This window comes from Coenobita brevimanus, chromosome 111 (assembly GCF_032717465.1).
Source record: "Coenobita brevimanus isolate Jiangsu-jjx chromosome 111, ASM3271746v2, whole genome shotgun sequence".
NCBI lineage: Eukaryota > Metazoa > Arthropoda > Malacostraca > Decapoda > Coenobitidae > Coenobita > Coenobita brevimanus.
In genome coordinates, this window is record NC_137064.1 from 32,700,656 (window position 1) to 32,725,316 (window position 24,661).

A 24,661-nucleotide genomic window follows, 5' to 3' on the forward strand; every position below is an offset into this window, starting at 1 on the left:
AAAAGAAATTGGTAGACTAGTGCAGAGTTTTGCTGATGTCTGTGAGCCTCATGTCTTGAGAGTAAATGTAGAGAAAAGTCATGGTTATAGAGAGCAGGTGACTCCCAGTGTGATGTTATAGGGAATGGAGAGAGACTGGAATTGATGAGAAGGGTTCAAATACCTGTGTTCGGTGATATAAAAGAGAGAAAAATGTACAAAAGAAATGGAAAGTTGAGTTACACAAGGAAGAAATGTAGCTGGTGCTATGAAGACCTTGATAAGAAACAGAGGCTTCAGTGTTGCAGCTGCACGAAGGAGTGTTAGTGCCAGCTTTAACGTATGGATGTTCTGTGGTGTGGCATGAAAATGAAAAGTCAAGAGTTAGAGCAGTGGAGGTGGGACTGCTGAGGAATGTACATGGAGTACAGAGAGTGGATAGGATACGAAAATTCATGAAAGATGTGGAGTAAGGAAGTCTGTGGATACCGAAATCAAAGAGAGGTACTGGGATGGTATGGTCATATGGGGAGACTGGATAACAATAGAGTGGTGAAAAAGGTGTATCTGAGGGAATTTGAAGGAGGGAGGAGGCGAGGTAAGTGAAGGAGAAGATGAAGGGATATGGTGGCTGAGTGTGTGAGGAAGGGAGGTATGGAAGTTGGTGAGGCTAGGAGACTGACAAGAGATTGAGCTGGCTGGATGAATGTTGTGAGAAGAAGTGCATGATCGGGGGTTTGCGACCCCTTTTTAATGTGACAACATCCGGATTGACTATCGGACACGTGTATGTGGAGCTACAGAATGTGATGAATGTTTTTGGCTTATTAGATAAAGCTAGGTTTCTGGGGGCTTGAATGTTGAGCGAATGGAATTGTGGCCCGTTGAATTGGGCAGACTTAGGCTGTCCGGACGTTGCTGCTGCTCTCCCTGCCCTAGGGTGGGAAAGGAGGTCCGGATGATGATGAATGAATGATATATATACCAGTATATGTATATATATATATATATATATATATATATATATATATATACATATATACATATATATATATATATATATATATATATATATATATATATATATATATATATATATATATATACCGATGTATATATATATATATATATATATATATATATATATATACTGGTATATATATATATATATATATATATATATATATATATATACATATATATATATATATATATATATATATATATATATATATATATATATATACGTATATATATATATATATATATATATATATATATATATATATATATATATATATACATATATATACATATATATACATATATATATATATATATATATATATATATATATATATATATATATATATATATACATATATATATATATACATACATATATATATATATATATATATATATATATATATACATATATATATAGTATATATATATATATATATATATATATATATATATATATATATATATTATATATATATATATATATATATATATATATATATATATATATATATATATACATATATATATTCTCCCTATGTGTCAAGTGGGGTTGGTGGAGGATTAGTGCCCCTCCCTGTAAAACAATTAACTCTAAGCCCTTGGCCACCCCGTTTGGGATACATGGCGTCTGGCAATGAATGAATGAATATATATGTATAGTGTACATAATAACTATAATCAGATAAAATATTCAGAATTACACATTGTAATGTCTTTTTCATATTATTTTAGCCAAAAGTTGAACTTCAGTGAAGATGAAGGAGCCACAGAAGAGGATGGCAGTAATAAGCAGCGAAATATGGATTGGAAATCGGATCGAAGAGACAGATGGGAGAAGGACAGAGTCCGTGACAGTGGTCGAGAAACTGAGGAACGTCGTGAACGGGATGAGCTGCCAAGTTCAAGGGAACGTGATCAGGAGAGAGATCCTGTCATGAGGGAAAGAGGTCATCAGATGCCCCGAGATATCAGACAGAGTGGTGGAGAAGATCGCCGTGGTAATGATAACCGTAGATACTCACCTGGCAGATGGCAGCAGCAGCCACAGCAGCAGCCGCAGCAACAGCAACAGTCGCAGCAGCCTCAGCAGCAGCAGCCACCACCACAGCAACAGCAGCAGCAGCAGCAGCAGCCACAGCAACCACAGCAGCAGCAATCACAGCAGCAGCAGCAGTCACAGCCTCAACCACCACCACCACCACCACCACAACAGCAGCAGCAACAAAGAGGAAGCTATGATTTCCAAAGAGGCCCCTCTAGGGAATATGGAAATTCTCAAGGATCAGGAATGAGAGGTGGCCCATCACAGCATGGTTCAGTGCATCTAACGCCACATAACTCTTCACTTGGTCCCTCTCATGGCTCCTCCCATGGTTCCTCACTTGGCCCTCATGGCACCTCTCATAGTCCTGGACTTGGGCCTTCACATTCTCCTGCACTTAATCCTTCACATCCTCCCACACACACTACCTCACACCCAGCACATGGGCCTGCTCACTCTCCAATACCTCACCCAAGAGATGAGGAGGATACATGGCGTGAGAGGCGTACCCCTGGAGAAGAAGTCCAGGTTGCTCTTGAGCGTGCTCGACAACGTCATGAAGAAGAGGAAAAAAGATTTGAAGAAAAAAAGAGATTTGAACAGGCTAAGCATAGTGGCAAGAAGCATAGAGATCCTTGGGAAACACGACCAGACTTTACAGAAGAAAGAGATAGGGAGGATGCTGAATCTGGTGGCTGCTCTCGAAGCAATAGTGAATCCAGAGACGAAAAACCTCCAAACCGAGAAGGTGGACGTGACTTTCGTCAGTTCCCAGATAGAAGGGATAACTTTAGAGATAACTATCGGGATCACCCACGAGACCAGTTTGATCGTCCCTATGATCGAAGAGATGGTCTTCCTCGTGACCAGCAACCAGTCTTTTCTTCCCAGTTCAAGAGCAAATTACCTCCAAGGTTCCAGAAGCAGCAGCAACAGCAGCAACAAGAGATGTTGCGTGGAGCACAGTCCTTTCGGGGTCCAAATGCTCAGCCTCCACCAACATTTGAACCCAGATTCAACAGTTCTGCAAACAGATTCCTGGGAAGAGAAAATGAAGGTTTGTACAGTAATTGGATATTAGTTACAGCTGTATTGTATAGTTTTTAGTGATGTCATATCAAATGTATGGCATTAAATTTTTTTATTTAACTTGTTTCATAACTGGAAGTAAACTTGATAATGTTTTGAACTAAAAACATGTTTTTCTTTCAGCTGCTGGAAAGGAGAGACGCATGAGAACTGATAGTGACACCTCAGGTGAAGTTGACGAGCGACCTGCAAGCTTGCCTTCTGCTGAGCGACACAGAGACGATAGGGAGGAGAGGATTGAACGAACAGACCAGAAGGACTACAGATTTGATCGTTCAGATCGTTTGGAGAGGTCAGAAAGGATGGACAAACCAGAACGCCCAGAAAGAGTTGATTCTCGAGGACGAGATGACTTCTACGAGAGGTCTGAGCGAGATGGGTAAGTGTATGGAATGTAAATAGCTTGCTTATATTGTTAATAGGAAAGGACCTGTATGCTTTCAAAATGATAGTTGTATGTGAGGTTCATTTATTTTCCAGTTAAAATTTAACAATATTGACTTATGATGAACCTGCAGTTTATGTGAATAATGGTTACTGGTGGTTATTATTATTATTTTTTTTTTTTCTTTTTATGAAACCCATATATCAAGAAATTTACTTGATACATTTTTCAAACTTGAACTTTAAAAGAAAGCTGAGGAGATCTGAAGTAGTTAAATCCATGTGCATGCTGAAGTGGTCATATCATAACATACTTCAGTTCCCTAAATGGGATGGGTAGAAAAGAGATCCATCCATCCATTTCCAATCCTATGTCGCCCCATAAAGAGCGTAGGAACCTGGGGCTAGGCAAGTTGGTCCTGACATTTAAGATGAGAGTGATCAGCCTCGCTCATCCCTGAGTGGCATTTTATGTGAGCAATAAACCCCAACCATCCCTTGGATATGAACCTACCCACTAAACCACCAGGTGCCATAATTTGGTTGAAACCATTTGGCTTGTCACTCAGTGTAGAGTCACCCATAGGCAGAAGGAAGATGAAAGAATGAAGGAAAGAAAGAGAGAAGAAGGAGTGTAAAGTCACCCGTAGGCAGAAGAAAGAAGACAGAATGAAGGTAAGAAAGACTGAAGAGGAAGGATGGAAGACAGGAAAGGGCAGACACCCAAAGCAGCACTACATTGAGTGAGTGGATGGTGAGCACCCCCACCTAGATGCAGAAGAAAAATGAGATACCTATCTAAAAGTTCTTAGTGAAATGAGTCTACATCCATTCATATCTTTCAGGCTATTGAAACTCTCATCTCTGCTTTGAATAAGATGTCATCGTACTGAGAGGCTTACTGTCAGGACTGCTAAACAGTGTTTGGAATCCAGCGTCAAAAAGGCATATTAGTTATTAATGGTGCCATGACGAACAGTAATAACAGAACCATCTTAAGGTAGGAAAATTTTCAGGCAGATAATGATGCTATGAAATAAAAATTACTACTGTAGCTATTGCATGTTGTACTGATTAAGGAAAGAAACATGAATATACTGTATCAGGATTCCAGAGAATGGCCTGTAACAGTATTTCTGAAAATCTGAAGAGGATGTTTTTCAGTCTGTTCAGATTAATGGGATGGAAATCACCTACATATAGTGGAGAGTAGAATGAAATCTTTGTTGGAGTTATGCTGGAAAACTTGCATGAGTGTAGTAGCGCCAGTGGAGAAAAAGAAGGCTGTGATTTTGCCATTGTACAATTACAGTTGGAAGTTTTATCATTGTTTTCAGAATAAATGTACTTGGGTGATGCCAAATGACTGTGATATCCGCCAGATATACGATAATAATTCATTGTTGTACTGGGTGTTTTGTGGTAGGTGGGGGCGATCACCATTCACTCACTCGATGTAGTGTTGCTCTCAGGTGTCTGCCCTTTCCTCTCCTCCATCTTTCTGTCCTTCCATCCTCTTCTGTCTTTCCTTCATTCTTTCCTCGTCCTTCTGCCTTCGGGTGACTTTACACTCCCTTTTCTGTCTCTGTTTCCCTCATTCTTTCCTCGTCCTTCTGCCTTCGGGTGACTTTACACTCCCTTTTCTGTCTCTGTTTCCCTCATTCTTTCCTCGTCCTTCTGCCTTCGGGTGACTTTACACTCCCTTTTCTGTCTTTGTTTCCCTCATTCTTTCCTCGTCCTTCTGCCTGTGGGTGACTACACTGAGTGACAAGCCAAATGGTTTCCAGAACACCAGGAAACCATTTGCTTTGCTGGGTGGTAACCATATAACCAAATTTTGGCACCTGGTGGTTTAGTGGGTAATTACAGAGCTCCATTCGGATTGAGCCAGTGAAGCTTTATATCCAAGGGGTGGTTGGGGTTTATTGGTCACGTAATGCCACTTAGGGATGAGTGAGGCCAGTCACTCTCATCTTAAATGTCAGGACCAACTTGCCTGGCCCTGGGCTCCTATGCTCCTCATGGGGAAACGTAGGATTAGATAATGAATTAATGAATGAAACTAAAAAGTGCAGTCATGTTATGTAATAGATATGGTGAAAGTCATATTGTATATTTTTTATAATTTCTTATGCTGAATATATTAAAGATGCACAGAACTAAATGAAAAATAGAAATGTATAACTATTTGAAAACAAACATTTGTGATTGGGTCACTTGGTTGATTGACCCGCCATCGGCAAGCTGAAGCTTAGTATCAGTTGCTAGTGAGTGCCGTACCCTGTTTATCTGAATGTATCGATAAATAGTTGATTGGTCACATGCCTAATTGCGTTGTGTCTTTTCTTGTTTTTTAAATCCAGAAAGGAATGTAAGATTTGCAGCAAAGCACATGGCTGTAGTGTTCATGACATTCAGTGGCCAAAATTTTGCATCATCTCTGACCACCATTTGTTTTGCCATCTTAAGCACTGTAACTCTCCCATCAGGGTCATTGGCATGGTTAGTTATTTCTTTCTATACTCTTAAGACTACCAAGTCACTTGTTGTGTGTGTGGGGATTCCCTTCATCTAGCTACAGACTACATCTGTCGCCTTTAGTAAGACTCGTCTTGAGACCTCAGCACACGTCAGTATTACTCCCCCCGCTCCCTTGCAACTTGAGCTTGGAAAATTTCCTCTGTCTCAATTTTTAAATTATACACCTTCCCTCATCACTCAAGATTTCCTTTGCTTGAGATTACAGACTAAGAGTTAGTGCTGATAATCTAATTCCTTACCAGGTTTAGTTTCCACATCCCTAACTAGCTTTCTGTCCACCCTCCTAACAAGAACATATTCTATTTGGGTTTTCTTCCCTCATGACTTGAAGGTTATGATTCAGCTGTCCCTCTGCACAAGTGTGTATGCACTAGTGTGTCTGAAGGAGTCCCAAATTCTAGAATCCTTTTTCCACTTTCTGATGGCATACCTCTTCCAGTTTGGATTTCATGAAATCCCCTAGTGCCGCCTTCTGATGTGATTATTCAGGTCATCTTATTTGTCATGTACTTTTTATTCACTGTAGCCACATCATCCACATGCTCATCCCAGAACTCATCCTTTATCTCTTCACTTGTTCAACCGTGAGGTGCATAAACTGAAATAACTGCAGTGCTCCTTCCAACTCAAACGTTCAGAAGCATCATCCTTGGCTTGCATCTCCACCTGTGGAACATCATGCACCCATTTCTTTTCCAGTAACACTCCCACACCACCCATACCTGTCATAACCACACCAAAACAACTTTTCCTTTCCCACATTAACTTGAACCACAGTATAATACATCATCATCATCATCATCATCATCATCCAGAACTCCTTTCCCACCCAAGGGCAGGGTGAGGAGTAACAATGTCCAGACATCCCAAATTTGCCCAGTCCTGTGGGCCACGCCTCCATTCACTCATCATTCAAGCCCCCAAAATCCTGGCTGTATCGGATATGCTAAAAACATTCACCATGTTCTGTAGCTTCACATAAACGTATCTGATTGAGTCAGTCCAGACGCTGCCATGTTAAAAAGGGGTGCCAAATCCTTGATCATACACTTCTTCTCACAACATTCATCCAGCCAGCTCGATCTCTTGTCAGTTCCATAGCCTCACTGACTTCCAAACTTCTCTTCCTCACACACTCATCCACCCTCTCTCTCCACCTTCTCCTTGGACTGCCTCACCTCCTCCCTACTTCAAATTCGCTCAGATATACCTTTTTCTCCTCTCTGTTGTTATCCATTCTCTCCACATGACGCTACCATCTCAGTACACTCTCTTCGATTCTGGTGCCCATCAACTTCCTCACTCCACATCTTTCCCGAATCACATTATTTCATATCCTGTCCACCATCTGTTCTCCACATGCATTGCTCAGGAATCCCATCTCCACTACTCTTACTCTTGACTTTTCATTTTCATGCCACACCATAGTCTCACATCCATGTGTTAAAGTTGGCACTAACACTCCTTCATGTAAGCCTCGTGCAGCTGCATCACTCAAGCCTCTGTTTCTTGTCAAGGCCTTCATTGCACCAGCTACTTTTCTTTCTTGTGTCACTCTGCTTTCAACTTCTTTTGCACATTTTCCTCTTTCACTGTACCCAGGTATTTTTAACTCCTCTCACCACTTCCAGTCTCTCTCCATTCACTGTAACATTGAACTGGGAGTCACCTTCTCTCTCAGTAACCATCACTTTACTCTTTTGTACATTTACTCTTAAGGCACGAAGCTCACAGACCTCCGGAAAACTCTGCACTAACCTACCCAGTTCTTGTCCGGTACTTGCAAGTAGTACTGCGTCATCAGCATGCAACAAGTTTGAGATATTCCATCCATCACCATTCATTACAAGTGCCATCCCTCTCTCCATTACTCATGTTCTTACTTCTGTCATCACCTCATCCATATATATATATTGAACAACCATGGAGACATCACACAACCTTGTTGCACGCCTACACCGATCGTGAACCACAGTACACTGTTAAAGTTTATATACTAAACATATAAAATTTGTGTGAAGTGGAATCATTTATTCGTTTTATTCTTTATTGGAGGCTCCAACATGCTTGTATGCGTTGGCCTTGGTCACTTGGTGGCGGCTTTCCATGCTGCTCGATCTCTGGTAACTTCCCCATTCAGTCCCTTATCCCTGAGGTCACACGCAGTGACCTCATCCCAGGTCTTTTTCGGTCTGCCTTTTGCAGCCCTGCCCCTAACATTAACACTTGTCATTTTCTGCACCCAATTATCATCTCCCACCTTCTCTGCATGCCCAAACTATGTCAGTCTACTTCTCCTCATCACAACACCAATACACTCCAATCCCATCCTACCCTTCAACACTTTCATCACAAACCTAGTCCCCCCAGGCCTCACACTCAGGGATGCACTACACATCCACCTAATCATTGTCATTTCTGTATGTTTGATCCTGCGAATACTGTATCCTCTTTCTGTGCTGCTCAAGTCTCACTACCATACAGCATTACACTCCCAACACATGCTGCATACAAAGATCCCTTCGCACGGAGGGAGAGCCCTCTCAGTGTCAGGAGAGGCAGCAGCTCCCTGAACTTCTTCCAACCACTCCTCACTCTAGCCACAGAGCTAGCTCCAGCCCCACCTCCAGCACATAACGTGTCTCCCAAATGACAAAACTCTTCCACACCTTCAAGAGACTCACCAGCAAGCTCAATCCTTTCATGCCTGACAATCTCTACCTGCTCTCCTCGACACACTGCACATTTGAATTCAGCATTATCTTGTAGTCTACCCCTAATACCACTACAAATAACCCTGAAGGAATGTTAATGGTATCTGTTTATAGTTGCAGTTTTCTCCACAGGAGGTACAGAGGGCGTGGATCCCAGGGAAATTATCGGGATCGAGACAGAGACCGGGACCGGGACCGGGACCGAGACAGAGACCGGGATAGGGACCGGGACCGAGACCGGGACCGTGAAAGCTGGGCTCGAACGTCATATCATGAAAAATTTGAAGAGCGTGAACGCTCTGCTCATGAGCAGCGTGATTTTGATTTTGATAGACGGTATGTGGCTGAAATTTTCCAGTAAATGTTTATTGATTAGAAATTTAGCATCTGGAAATGGTTTGTTGTATTAAAAGATCAAGGAGGATAGAGATATGTTTACCGTTGGTGTACTGATAAGAATAATTATACAGTAAAACCTCTACAGCTCGGCATAATACATGTGCAAGCCTTGCCGAGTTAGCCTATTTGCCGAGTTGTAGGGATGAACTTTAAGTTCCCCCTCAGCACACACATACACAAACAAGGAAAAAATGGAAAAAATTAAAAGTTTTTACAATAAACAGTAAAAGCTGCCTTACCATGATTCCATGCAGTTGTAGGGTGTATTCCAGGCATGGAGGAGGACTTTTGGTAGTTTTTGGAGGTGTTAGAGGGGTTCAAGATCACTTTTGGGCACACCTTTACTGTACTATACTTGACGCTGTACACTATGTAAAGCACAATTAACACTATAAAGGCCATACTGTATTGTATTTATGACTTGTACTATACTGGGGAACTAAACACTAAACACTTAAACATTACTGTTCAACTCGGCATCTTACCGAGTTGGGGGGATTTTTGTTGACTCTCTTCCTCTCACGTGTGCATTTTTGGGAATTTTTGAATTTTGATTTTTTAAATGAATATTTTGGAGCCTTCCCGAGTTGTAGAGGTTTCCGACTTGAAGGATGCCGAATTGTAGAGGTTTTACTGTATATGTAAGTGGGGAAGTAATTGAGGATAATGAAAAGATTGATTGAGAAAAATGAAAAGATTGTTGAAAGGTGCAGGAATTACTTGTATACCTTATCAGTACCAGAAAGCTTGGTGCTGGAGGAGGACAGCAGTGCGAGATGACTGCAATAGAATTGGGTGTCTTCAGTTCCATTTACATAAATGGTCCTAAGTTTACTGCCTTTCTCCTGAGAAAGGGTTGATGGCCTTCAGGAGGGGGAGCAACTTGAGAATGCAGTCTGCCTGGTTCATGTTCATATGAGCGTATGGCCTCAACTACAGCTACTACTACTACCTGAAAGCAGAAAAGGTGTTATAAGTACTGGGAATGTAGAAGTGGATGGAAGTAGGATAAGATTACAGGAAACAGTAGGTTGAAAAGGAGAGTCAGGCGTTGCTGTAATCGTGTATAAGTGATGAATGGCAGCAAAGTGGATGGCTTAGCATAAATAATACCAAATATGGATTGAAAAAATTACAGGATATGTGGTGTGGGAAATGAATTGTACCAGAAGAGTGGAGGAGGACAGTTATGAAGGTAAGAGAAATAAAGAAGAATGTTAGAGGGAGCAGTATTTTGAACTTATCAGGAAAGGTGTATGGATGGTAATAAGAGAGTGCTAAATATGATTGACAAGAGCAGGAAGTTGTAGAAAGGAGAGAATTTGATTAGATATTTACCCAAACTTTGATAGGTAAGAAACATTTGGTGAGCATAAAGTTGTTTGCTGTCTTTATGGCATTGGAGAAACTGGATGATGAGGTAACTGAAATTCCTTGACATATTTAGTAGGAATTGAGCTTACTGGAAGTGTAGTAGGAGTACATAAGAAGTTCAGGGCACAGGAAGCCTGTTGGCACACAGTGAGAGTATCTGTTGTGGAAACAACTGCTTGCACTTGGGATCTAACAAGTGTATGTAAGAAAAGTACAGAAAAGAGGATAGGAGAAGGAAGGTTATTGGAGTGCAACTAGTAGTAGTGCACCAGGAGGTAGGCTGTTGGAGGTGATGTAAGAGGGAGGCTGTTAGAAGTAAGGGGGAGGCAGTAAGATTTTCCATGAGAAGTAATGCCTGTGTGAGAGTGAAAAGGAGCTTTGGTATATTATTTTCCTAACTTTCAGTCATATAATCTTAAGTACTATATATTCCATGCAGGGTAAAGTGCCAGGTTATAGATGTATAAGTGTTATATATAATTTTGTATTACTTGTAGATCAGTACTGTATGGTTATAGTGCTTAGTCATGATTAAATGTTGGTGTAGAAATTGAAATAATTTGCTTTTTTGTAGGAGAGCCATGAATGGAGAAGACTGGGAAAACAGAGGGAGGGACTTCGAAAGGGATGGCCTCAAGAACCGCAGATTGGACAACAGAAAGAGTTTCGATGATCGCAGTGAAAGACAGGAAAGAGAACTGTTTGTGGATAGAAGAAGTGAAGGGAAATTGGAATCTTGGGGTCGACAGTATGAACCTGAACCTCTACTAAAAGACTGTGATTATGAGGGAGAACTGCGAATGACACATAAGGAGTGGGACAAGGAAGTTGAGGCAGCTGAAAAACAGATGGAATTGCGTGAAGAGTTGAGAGAACGCCCACAGCGGCCTGATAGTAGAGATAGTAGGTCGAGTCGTGAGTCTCGCACAAGCAAAGACTCTTTTGATAGATCATCATCTAGTATTCTTCCCAGAGAAAAGAAGCTGGAAATAACTTCGTGGGCAGATGCTACTTACGAATATGATGATTATTATCGTACAGAAGGAAGAGCCGAGGAATTTTCTCGTGAGTCAAGTTTCCAGGAAGCTCCAAAGAAAACAGAAGCAAGAGATGAAAAACCTAATAAGGGAACAGAAAAGGAAGTCAAAGATGAAACTGTCAAAGAGGACAGTGAAGTTAGTCAACGTGATTTGCTTAAAGAGAGCAGTCGTGCTACTCATGCTCCAGCACCAATTACACGAGAGAGGTTAGAAGCTTCTGATAAGGAAAAAGAAATTAGAAAGAATATGACAACCCTCAAGAAAGCTACTCAGGGAGAGCTAATACGAAAGGTAGAAGTGAAAGAGGTTCCTCACCCAAAGGAGCAGAGGGATAATGTATGGGCGAGCCGTTCAAAAAACGCAGAACGCTCCCGCCCCGATTCCAGCGGCACGGTAACAGTGGTGGCCAGCAATGCCGGCAGCAGCTTGACCAAGGCCGGGGAGTCCAACGTTTGGGGCGTGGCCAAACAAGCAACTCCAAGCCACAGCGAGAGCAGCGTGGTGGCCGCAGCATCATCAACCAGCCAGGGCTGCAGCAGTATCACCAGCAGCAGCACCACCACCTCCACCAGCAGCAGCAGCACCACCAGCAGCACCACCAGCAATATAGTTGCAGCCACAACAAGTTCCTTGCTGGCAGAGGCACCAGCAACGAAATTAACCACCCCAAAGGACTCGGTGGCCCCAGTTCCAGCTGCTCAGCCACAGCCCTTAATGCAGCATCTCATTCAGCCACTACAACAACAACAGCTTCAGCACCATCAAGAGCTGGAACAGCAAAAACAGCAGCAGCAGCAACACCAAACACAGCAACCTCAACAGCAAAGTGTTCAGCAACAACAACAACAACAACAACAACAACCGCAACAGCAGCTGGCCGTAACAACATCCGAAACACCCACCACTACAACCACCACCCACGCACCAGGGTCTTCTCAAACAGCAACCGCTGGAGGAGAGACATCTGAGGGGAGTAGCGAGGTGGTTGAGAACAAGAATACGGAGCGGGGCGGGGGCAACAAATCTCTTTCATCTGGGCGGGGCAGTCGAGGAAATCGCTATGATTCCAATAGAAGTGGAGGGAGAAATAGTAACACTAGGGGTGGTACTTACCCTCTGTATCGTGGAGGAAGAGGGGGAGGTAGAGGAGGAGGAGATTACAGTCGTCGAAGCAGAGGTCCACCTCCAAGGTTCCAAAATAGGGGCTATCGAGATGATGATTACTATTATTATGATGATTACCATGGACGTCCTCATAGAGACCGCAAGGTAATATATGTATAGGTAGTTGTGAACTTTTATAATGGTATGCCTGTAATGATGTATAATGGAGTGTCATGATAAATGGATATATAACTGTCCTTTAACATTACTTAGTTAAATGTTAATTTGTAGGATGATTGGAGTAGCAGCTGCGATGGAGATTGGAGCAGTACAGCAGTAGCAACAGCAGGGAGTAGCAGTGCTGTAGGGAGCAGTAACGTCTGCAGTGGCTCATCTCTACCCAACAGCCGGGAGGAGAGCGGTGATGGTGAGCGCTCCCAGTTTGGTCGAGGTGGCGGCCGGGGGCGTGGGGAGGCCAGGCGGGGAGGCCCCAGGGGTGGTGGAGGAGCAGGAGCCTCAACACTGCAGACCCATGCAGGGGGCAGGGGAAAACCAACACACAGTGGTGGTAGTGGTGGTGGTGGTGCAGGTGGTGGTGGTGGTGGTGGTGGTGGTGGTGGTGCAGGTGTTGGTGGTGGTAGTGCTGGTGGTGGTGGTGTTGGTGGTGGTGGTGCTGGTGCTGGTACTGGTGTTGGGAACAAAGCTGGACCTTCAGAGGAGGGGAAGTGCACCAGCATTGAAGTTAATGCTTTAGACACTGCTGGTCGCAAACAGCAACAGTTGCAACAGCAACCGCAGCAGCAACAACAGCAGCAGCCACAGCAACAACCTCAGCAACAACAACAGCAGCAGCAGCAGCAGAGCAGGTTTGACAGAATGCCACCCAGGTTTCAGAAGCGACAATTTGAGCGTCAGAGAGGGGGTGGACCTGGAGTCAACAGTAGTGCAGGCAGTTTGGGTCCAAAGAAAGGGAGAGGACCCTCATTGGCACCAAGTGGCCCTGGACCTGGGGGAATGACTGCACCATCATCATCTGTAGCAATAAAACCAAGCGTAAAAGAAGGCACACCAGAAACTACTGAGGAAGCTGATTGGGAGACAGCTTCAGAGAGCAGCGACCCTGAGGCCCGGAAGGAGAACAAGGAGAAGTCTGCATCAACCATTACCAAAGTGGATCATCGCAAAGGAAGCAAGGCGGATAGGAAGAGCAGTGTTGGTGGCTGGGCTCCCTCATCAGGTGGGGGTTTAGCTCAGGGACGCAATTCTCTTGGCAAGGACTCTAAAGCCGAGAGTCAGAGTGTTCCCCAAAATACTAGCCAGCAGAGGTTTGGTGAGAAGAAGGCTCCGCATAAAAATGAAAAAAGTAAGAATGGACCTACAGGTGGAAAGGGCACAAAAACTGAAACTACTGTAAATCAGCTACATGAAATAAACTTAGACCCTACCATGGTTCACCAGGCTCTCTCTGAAGTCAACAAAAGTAAACCCAAGCAAGAGAAAGCCAACCCATTGGAGGGCATCGACTTGAATAATTATGCTAGTAAGTAGTTTCCTGTTGCCTTTTCCACAGCAATCCATGTCAGCCAATTCTTAATGAATTGAATGATGAATGTTGCCGAAAAAGAGGCGATTGCTTTAGCATAGGATAAGGAGAAAAATTGGGAGCCTTTTGTTTCACCAAGCTGATCCTAGGTGTTTGGTTTTACAGATTTTTGTGTTGAATATAAGTAGCATGCCACTAATATCTGGGGTTAAATGAACTGTAGGATATAACTAATTGTGTGATAGTGTGTAGTTGGCTTTGCATAACGATACAAAATGCTGTACATCATTGTGCGTGTGCTAAAGCAATAAGCCAAGTTTTACATTTTACATTGATTGCACTTACTGTTTATGTGAATTAAACTTGGACCTGGATGGTTAAGTACCGGTAGTAGCTATTTTTATTTTTATTTTACTAATTGTAGGAAGGCCTTAGCCTGTTGATGCTTAATTTTCCACTTGCATGTTTTTCCTCGTTAATGTGGCATCATCCACACCCATATGTGCAAATATGTAAATATCTGCTCATAACTTTGTGTATGTGTGTGTGTGTGTGTGTGCGTGTGTGTGTGCGTGTGCGTGTGTGCATGCATGCGCATGTGTGCATGCATGTGTGTGAATAGTAGTACCCTTTTATACTGGATTTCTTTTATGATGGGTTGTATTGTGGGATGTACTCTTTTTTTAATTAATCAATTCTCTGTTGCAGGTGTGGTGATTGTAGATGATCAGCCACAAGTGTCTGAACTAATTGGAGACCTCATGGATTCAAATGATGGCTTCCAAGAAGTAACCAGACGCAAATCTGGGAAAGAGAAGTTGAAAACCCAAACGCAAGAGCCTGTCACTGCTGCCCCTGTGGCTAGTGAACCCACAACTACTGCAGTGGCAACGACCTCAGGCCCAGCACCTGCCCCTACGGCTAAGAAACAGCCCAAAGAGAAGAAAAGCAGAGGCAATAAAGCTGGAGGGTTTGAAAGGTCCCGGCAGTGTAAGCTTCCACCTAGATTAGCAAAGCAACGTGAAAACAACAGGATTAATGCCATGAAGTCTACTGGGTCATGTAGTCCTGTTGAATCTCCCACTAATACTCTGTTCCCTGTGAAAGACTCAGCAGCAATACCACCACCACCTAAAAATGCATGGGATAAGCCCTTGCCTGCTTTAAGAGCAAATTCTCCATCCCAGGCACCAGCAGCAGGAGATGGAACAAGTCAGTCAGGAGTAAAGCCAACATCATTTGATAACCATGATAGTGGTGTAGAAATCAGTGATCAGCCCAACTCTGCTGGAAGCAGCCAGCGCTCAAGCCCAAGTGATGATCCAGCCACTTTCCCAAAAGTGGATAAAAGCACTCTAGATGGAACATCAGTACCATCTCAAACTATTATATTTGAAAATACAAATTTCAAGGCAGCAGGCTCAGTAAATGCCACTGTCGGTGCTGAGTATAATGCCAAATTTGGTGAAGCTCCAAAGCCACAGAGACAGCGTGAGAATAGGGACCGAAAGAGTGTTTCACCAGAAACTACTATGGCTATAAAAGAAGAAAAGGATAAAAAGAATGACAAGCCTGAACCCATTGAGCTGCCTCTGAATTTCTCAAAAGTTGAAGAAAGTGCTTCAGACATGAAATTAGATTTTACATTTGATTCTGAGTTAGCAGAAGTGTCAGGCTCAGTGAGTACCAAGGGAATAAGCCTTCCCAGGTCATTAGTCATGACTTCGAGCAGCATGCCAAGTCCCATATCTCCATCAACAGATGACCTTAACTTGAAGATAGCCTCTGTTAAGAAAGTATGGGAGACTATGGCACCAGTTCCAGAACATGCAGAGGATGTCAGCAGTTCAGTAGCATTTTCATCTGCTAGCTTCTCTGCAGTTGACAGTGTGGCAGGACTTGATCCCTCCCCAGCTCTTGAATCATCCTTCACTCCAAAGGATGCCAATGCTGTTGGCACTTGTGAGGACCATACACAAGATGTTGGTGGGTACCAGGGAGGATCACCATTACAGCAGGGACCAGGAATGGGTAGCAGCATGGTTTACACTTCAGCAGCTGTTGCATACACGTCATCTGCTGCTGCATCATTGGCCAAGGCTGAAGTGAGTAGGTCTGGTAATGTATGCAAAGTGAAGCCACAGCAGCAGACTGCTAGTAACTCTGTATCTCCTGGGCCTGCTGGATCTTCATTGGGGATCACTTCTGGGTCTTTGTCTCCTCCTCTGGTTTCTGGTTCATCAGGACCATCTAATAGCAGCATGTACCAGACTCTTGGAGGGACAGCAGCATTTGGAGGCATTGGAGGGGCAATACCATCACCTCCCATGGTCTTCAATTCAAATCCACAGACGGGACTTTATCAGCCTTTCTTGGATGGAACACCGGTCCTTGGACAAAGAGGAGCATCCCAGTTTTCCCAGTATCCTCCTTATGGCTTAGGACAAGGTCTTGGTAGTAATGCCTTTGGACAGCAGTCAATGTTTTTGCAGACCCCCCCACCATTAACCGCTCCAGATTTGTATAATAATAACCTCTCCCAGTACAGACTGCAGCCAACTGGAGTTACAGGGTTTGGACAGAGTCAGCCACAGAATCAGAGCACTGTGCTTATATCTACTGCTTCAAACTCTTTGATGTCATCAGCAGTGAAACCATCAACACAGACATTTGGCAGTTCACAACAGAACTTCGGCACCATTGGATCCAAGGCTGGTACACCATTCCAGCAGAGTGGTCTGGGAACTGCTTTGCAAAGTGGTCCCCAACCCTCGCAGTTGTACATATATGACCCCAGCCAGCCCATGGGTCTGTTGGGATCTCAGTTGGTTCAGAGACCTGGTGTTCAGAATTCTGTAATTCAAGCAATCCAGCCTCCAAGTTCATTCTACTCTAACAATGGTGCAGGTGCTCCTGGTGCTCCTCCCACAGCACCCCCAACAGGCCCGGCAGGCCCCCAACAGGCCCCTGGGTTCTACACTGCATCAGGGTCACCGTTACAGGCAGCGGCAGTGCAGCAGCAGGCACAGCCACCATTACAGACCCCACCTGCAGCTTTTGGACTACAGGGGTTTGGTAACCAGTCCCAGCCTGGACCTGCTGGAGTTGGAATGCAAGGATTTGGATCAAGCATGAATTTACAACAGCTGGGAGCACAGCCATTCCGTGGTGCACCAACACTCCCTCCCAGCTTTCTCAAATCTCTGCAGCCTGGAGCAGCAACCATGCAGGACACATCTCGTCAGCAGCTCAAGTCTCCAGGAGCAGCTCAGAACTCCTTTTCATCCAGTTTTTTTCCTCCATCTAGTAAGTGCTATTTTGTAATTACTTACAGTACTGGTGGTGTAATATCACAGCAGTAGTTGTGTATAAGCTGGCAACTTGTTCAGCTTATGTGGGACCTATTAGTGCTTTCAACACAAGGCAAAAACATTTAATAAAAATTTTAAAGCATTCCTAGAAATTAGCAATACATGAAAGGCATATGCCAAGAAAATATAATGCAAATGTTTTGCTTAGGATGTAGAATAAGGATTTCATTGGCTGGAAGAATTGGTGATTAATTTTGTGGCTTTTTTTTTTCCTTTGGCATGCCATATGATAGTTCGTGTATTTGTGTGCTTTTTAATAATTTCTGTATCCTGCCTGATCCTCTCATCTAGATAAGAATTAGGAATGGAGTGTTGAAGATTACTTAACCCCTTCAGTCAGATGACAGATTTTTCATTTTAACTGCTACCTCCAAATAATTTCATTCAGTTTAAGGGAATCTTTTCAAACCGGAGGGGTTAGATGTACTGGTACCCATTTCACTGTTACGGTGTTGTGCTGGTGGAGCTGTTCACCTTGGTTGGAGCAGCTGTGAAGTCCATCCAGGAGCCAGGCCTCAAAATTATGTACACCTCACCGTAGGAAGGACATTTATGTGGTGATGTCTACCACAAGGGGTTGCTGAATCAGTACACAGTGTATATACTATTTTGTATGTGTAGAATGGTCGGTCAGAAGTAGTTGCTTACCTGGTGTTGATGGGTCTGCCCAACCAGATAGACTAGGGTTAAGCAGCAACAGCAGCAACTGCATTTATGGCGTTCCATAAACTGAATAATTATTGTTTTCATCTTAAATGTCAGGGCCGACTTGTCTAGCCCCAGGCTTCTGTGCTCCTCATGAGGCAACGTAGGATTGGATGGAAGCATGGATGGATGGTAGCATCAGCAATAAAATTGTAATTATGTTCTCTGGCAGGAAGGGTTAATGCACCCATAATTAATGGCATGGCATGTGTAGATTATCATTACTAAAGTCATCATCCTAACTCTGTTTTCCACTTAATATGTGGAGAAAGTAGGATACAGAAATTGGAACAGAAAAGCATACTTTTGTAATTTATATTACTTATCTCAAATGAGCAACAGTAACCCTTACCTGCACCAAAAAGTATTCTTCAGGTATTATTCTTGGGGTTTGTTTTTCGTTTTTTTTTCGTTTTTCGTTTTTAAAGGCTCCAACATGCTTGCATGTGTCGGCCTTGGTCACCTAATGGCGGCTCTCCACGCTGCACGATCCATTGCAGCCTCCCTGTTCAGTCCCTTAACCCTAAGGTCACACTTAATGACCTCGTCCCATGTCTTTCTCGGTCTACCCCTCATAATCCCACCCCCAATATTAACACTTCTCACCCTCCTCACCCAATTATCATCCCCCATCCTCTCCACATGTCCAAACCACCTCAATCTACCTCTCCTCATCGCAACACCAATACACTCCAGTCCCATCCTACCTCTCAACTCTTCCATTGTAAACCCAGCCCCTCCAGGCCTTGGATACAGGGACGCACTGCACATCCACCTAATCATTGTCATTTCTGTACGCCTGAGCCGGCGCATATCTTCCTCCTTCACTGCCCAGGTCTCACTGCCATACAGCATTACACTCCTAACACATGCTGCATACAAAGACCCCTTAGCACGTAGGGAGAGCCCTCTCAATGTCAGGAGAGGCAAGAGCTCCCTGAACTTCTTCCAACCACTTCTCACCCTATATACATGTGTGTGTGTGTGTGTGTGTGTGTGTGTGTGTGTGTGTGTGTGTGTGTGTGTGTGTGTATATATAGAGAGAGAGATAGATAGATAGATATACATCCATCCATCCATCATCCAATCGTTCGTTGCCCCATGAGGAGTGTAGTAGCTCGGGGCTAGGCAGTTGATCTCAGCATTTAAGATGAGAGTGACCAGCCTTACTCATCCCTGAGTGGCATTACATGAGCAGTCAACTCCAACCACCCCTTGGATATAAACCTTCACTGGCTCAATTCAACTGGAGTGCAATAATTACCCACTAAACCACCAGGTGCCAAAATTTGGTTATATGGTTACCACCCAGTGTAGTAAATGGTTTCTTGGTGTACAGGAAACCATTTGGCTTGTCACTCAGTGTAGAGTCCCCACAGGCAGAAGGAAAAGGAAAGAATGAAGGAAAGGAGGACAGAAGAGGATGGAATTATATATATACAGTATATATATATATATATATATATATATATATATATATATTTTAGAACACACACACACACACACACACACACACACACACACACACACACACACACACACACACACACACACACACACACCTTACCAACTTACTTCAGGCAGGACAAGGGATCAGAACTGATGGTGGTCTTGTGTTTGAAAGATTGATACCGTATCTGTTCTTAAAAACAGTAAAGTGCCAAAGTACTTTACTTGGAGCATATTATTCAGCTTAAGGTTGAAGCTTCATATTTCATCCTTCCATCCCCCCCTCCCCCATGTTTCTATTCCATCCTCCTTCCTCCTCCTCCTCCCTCTTCCCATTTCCTCCTCCTTCCTCTTCCCATTTCCTCCTCCTTCCTCTGCCCATTCCTCCTCCTCCTCCTCTTCTTTTTCTTCCCCCTTCCTCCCTCCCTCCTCCTCTTCTTCCTTTTCCTCCCTCCTCTTCCACCTTCCTTCTCTTACTCCTTCCTTTTCCTCCTTTCTCCTCCTCCTCCTCCTCCTCCCCTCCCCCTCCTCCTCCCCTCCCCCTCCTCCTCCTCCTCCTCCCCCTCCTCCCCCCTCCCCCTCCTCCTCCTCAGGTACCCCTACTTAATATTTGCTCATAGTTTATACTTGAAGAGCTTTATTGCCTTAGATATATAACTAACATTCATTTCCATATTTCCCTTTGTGGACCATAAGAGCCTGAGACTAGGCTACTGTCATCCAGGATCTATGCAGTATATGATTAGTAGAAGAACCTCAGTTGCTGGCAGCGTTTTTACATTTTTTTTTTTTCTGAGATTCTGTACAGATGTTCAGGTATTGTTACCCAGTTTGCACATAAACTCTATCATTCTGATGCAGTTTACCTATAATAAATGGGATTGGTTGGATCCAAATAAATATAGGAATACTGTGAAGCTTGTTATGTCCAGCGAGGTCAGTTATACATCCATTCAGTTTTTTAAACTAACTTCCAACACTTCATGATTAGTCTTGTATTTAGATATTTTTTCATTGTGAAAGTACTGTGGGACCCCCCACTAGTATCTGAGATGTCATTTAGAAGTAATTGGATTTTTTCATAAACAGATCATTGGTGTTGTTTCCAAGTATCTTTCAGTATAGTTTCAACCTTTCCACAGGGCCAGAGTAGTTCAGTAGTAGCGTGTACGCTTGACAGCCATAGGGTTGGCAGTTCAAGCCCGCACTGGGGTAGCGTATTTCTGGTGAGAGAGGTAGCAGTCTCTCCAAGGATCTTTCCTTGCCCAGCAGAGCTATGTGGTCCATTGGTCCTAGCTCGGGAGATTCACCCATTAGAAAATAAATAAATAAATAAATTCAGCCGTACCACATCATGTTTATAACCTGCAGAATTGCATAATTGGTTTACTTGACCAAGAGAAGAAGCATTTTCAGGAAATTATAATTTTTTTCTCAGGTTGTTACTGTACTGCAATGATTTATGAAAATGCATCATTTTCTACCCAGTTTTCTTTTGTTGTATTGGTGAGATAAAGTGCAAACTGCTTGATTTGTTTAGGAAAGGTCTTGAGGGAGTCCCAGATCAATTTCGTCTCGCCATTTTTGTAGGAGTTGCTGAAAGAGTGCATTTGCCACAACTGGTGAATGATGGGGTGAATGAGGAAGTTGTCACATCCAGTTGTCAGTACAGGGAAAGTTTAGCCACTCTTTTTTTTTTTTTTTTTTTTTTTTTTTTTTTCCCCCCTTTACAGCTTGCAGAAAGTTAGAATGGAAGTATTATTTCCATCTTTCCACATGTTATATGTATTCTGAGAACAAGGAAGAACTACTGGTTGAAAATTTTTACCCGTACTTGAATTGCTCTAGAAACAGTTTTGTAAGTTTTGTGCATTCATAATCTTACTGGCTTTGCTAGTGGTATAATATCCTCTGAGCTCTAGAAAGTGGATATTTAGCACTCTTTGGATGAGGTTTCTGCCTGTTGTACCCTGGGATTATTATGTTCTTGAAAGTGTAGTAATCCAGTAAATGAAGAAGTAATTAAGATAGCCATAACAGTCAATGGAATGCACCAAGCAAAACAGTGTGTTTTGGCAGTTGCATGCAAACTTTTTTTATTTTGTAGTTTTATTAGTTTTACTGTAAAGGATTGTTCATGAGGCAAAATCATGGGGCAATTTAGGATATTGCATAAAAGTAAAAGGAATTATTGCTGACATAATCAAGTTTGTGAGTGTTTGCTGTCGGTGAGAGTAGAAAATTGTAAAAATTATGATCCCAGTAAATGAATAATTGAATTCAGGAGTGAATGTCGATATGAGTTTCAGTAAGTGCGTATGATTAAAGAGCTGATGACATTTTGTGTTTTATTCTTGCTTTTGCTGTCGGTGAGAGTAGAAAATTGTAAAAATTATGATCCCAGTAAATGAATAATTGAATTCAGGAGTGAATGTCGATATGAGTTTCAGTAAGTGCGTATGATTAAAGAGCTGATGACATTTTGTGTTTTATTCTTGCTATTTTCAAACTATTTTATTTAGTTTAGGAGATATTTTTGTAACTGAGGGGTTGGATATAGTCCTCATTAACCTTTTAACAAGTAGGGGGTTCTCCTAACTGAATAAGATCATCTGTAGGTGGCAAGAATAAACTTTAAGAAATCACTGAAATAGAGAGAGTAACCATGCTATGTCACCGGCTGTGGCTTGATATACCTGCTGTAATTTTCAATGGTTGATGTCCACATCCTCCATCTCCACTTCATTTTACCCACTCATCTTTGAATTTTAGGTCTAGGATTTTAAAGTGTTAACTAGCTAAGAATATTCAGAGCTTTAGTAGAGTAGGTGTGTATTGCAGATTATATGGCCTTGTTCAGTGAAAGCTCCATTGATAGTTCTGTTTTACAGTACTTGCTTTCTTTTTCCTCTTTGTAGTTTATAACCACCCCATGTATTAGTTGGAAATTGGTTAAGATGATGAAGTATAGGAGTGAAAATTTGTTAAAAGGACTGGTATTGATGGTATGGCAATATTATATGTACACCAGAGGAAAGCCTGCATTGATCGAAATAACAGCTGAATTCTGGCTGCTTATAGACAGATTATTCTGATACATCATGCTGTTTCTAGTTAATTGAGATGTCTTTGATTTAATGATAAAATAAACTTATTCAGTCATTAGTATGCAAGTGTTTTTACTGAATTTCAAGCAAAAGTTATGTTAGCTTGGCTGTTTATATATATATACATACATCCTGACAGCAAGTCAGGATGTATTCCAAAGCAGTACAACTTTTGCCATACATCTGATACTGTAATTTGGGAGAAACTGATGTATTAGCTGTATTAGTAGCAGAAGAACATTAATAGACAATTTTCCTATGATTTACAACTAACTTTATAATGAGGACTTTGGATCACTAGTTTAGATACTGTCAGGAATATCTTTTTCTACTTAATAATAACATCATTGCAATGGCACCACCATTTGTTGCACTCCTACCTTGCCTTATTAAGTGCTGGAGAGGGATGCCTTCATGTAAAGGCATTGGTATAACTTGGCAATGAAACTGCCTGGTTATTCAAATGTCCCTCAACTCACTTCCTATACCCCTGAAAGGAGAATAGTTGTCTGTAGGAGGGGGGCAGCTTTAGCCTGCAGTTCACTGGGTTATCATTCAGATGAGCATAGGGTTGCAACTACTGCCTTATGTCATTGCTTCACCTGGTTCTTAGTTTCCCTCCCATCCCCCTTCCAACAACCCTGTTTTCATACCCACTAAGTTATTGACATTCACTCCATGTAGCTGAACCACCTCAGAATATTTAATTTTTCCTGCAGCAACACATCAGGTTCTATACCACATTCTTCATTGACTCATTCAGCCTGAGGATGCATTGTTTTTTTCTTACTGTTGCAAGACAGTTTATTCAATTTGGAGAGACTTTAAACTGGAAGTTGTCCCCTGAGCTGGAAAAAAAAAAAATCTTGGTAGCTCGATTATTCACAAGTAATACTTCGTGGGATTGAAGGGGGTTAGTGCCTAGAGGTTTGCTATTACAGTTTTCTTAATAAGGTTTAAAAACATAATACCAAAATACAGACTGAGTTTTGAAGTCTAAACAGGAAGCACTTTGTCACTAAGCATTCTGGCATGGTTCATTTGATCCAATTTAGGACATATAATCTTAACCCTATTTTCCAACATTGTACTGTAATAAATGAGATATTGGAGCTGGTTTGTTGCATAGTTTTTGTTGCAGTGTTTTGGAAGATGTCCATCATTGTACGATGATCCTTTAAAAAGAAGGGAGAATAGGCAAGTTCAAGAGGGAAGGTGAGAGACAATCACTGTTTGATAATAACTGGTAGGGATTGTTTATATATATATATATATATATATAGTTGAGGAACTGGCCTCTTCTACCTGAAAGGAAGTTAGCTAGCCCCCCCCCCCTTTTTTTTTTCTCTCTCTCCCCATTACCATGTATGTTTGTATCTAGGATTATGTTGATCAGGACGATGTCACTCATGTGTCAAAAGCATTGTTAACATCATGATGCTAGTGTAGCTTATAAGGGACTGTATACTAGTTTTCAGAAGTAAAACTTTGTGTGTATTTGAGAGATGTTTAGGTTTTAATGCTGAAACCGACTTGAATTTGGAAGATATGTTCTTGAAAATAAATCTGTGAATTTCGATGGTGTGCAGAGCAGCATTATTGTTTTGTGGTTATAGTGATGGACTGTTGGCTGGTTTTTCCTGGTTTGAATGTTAGAGTTGTTCAATCTGTATATGGATGGGATTATAAAAGAGGTACAAGTTAGGGCAGTGGATGTCGGAGCGGCCCGAATGAGAGAGGGCGGCAGTTGGAAACTTCCTGTACTGTTGTTTGCAGATGGTCATGTATTGT

The 24,661-nt window shown here is 42.4% G+C and overlaps 1 protein-coding gene across 2 annotated transcripts in view; it reads left to right on the plus strand.

The window, feature by feature from the left end:
- LOC145417810 (uncharacterized) overlaps positions 1-24,661 on the plus strand; it is a 78,859-nt gene that overhangs the window by 38,553 nt on the left and 15,645 nt on the right. For both annotated transcript variants that reach the window (XM_080286432.1, XM_080286433.1), the window contains exons 8-13: positions 1,741-3,107; positions 3,263-3,518; positions 8,911-9,114; positions 11,126-12,860; positions 12,987-13,122; positions 14,947-17,544. In XM_080286432.1, the coding sequence (XP_080142558.1) occupies positions 1,741-3,107; positions 3,263-3,518; positions 8,911-9,114; positions 11,126-12,860; positions 12,987-13,122; positions 14,947-17,544 (6,296 nt within the window). The remainder of the gene's footprint in view (positions 1-1,740; positions 3,108-3,262; positions 3,519-8,910; positions 9,115-11,125; positions 12,861-12,986; positions 13,123-14,946; positions 17,545-24,661) is intronic.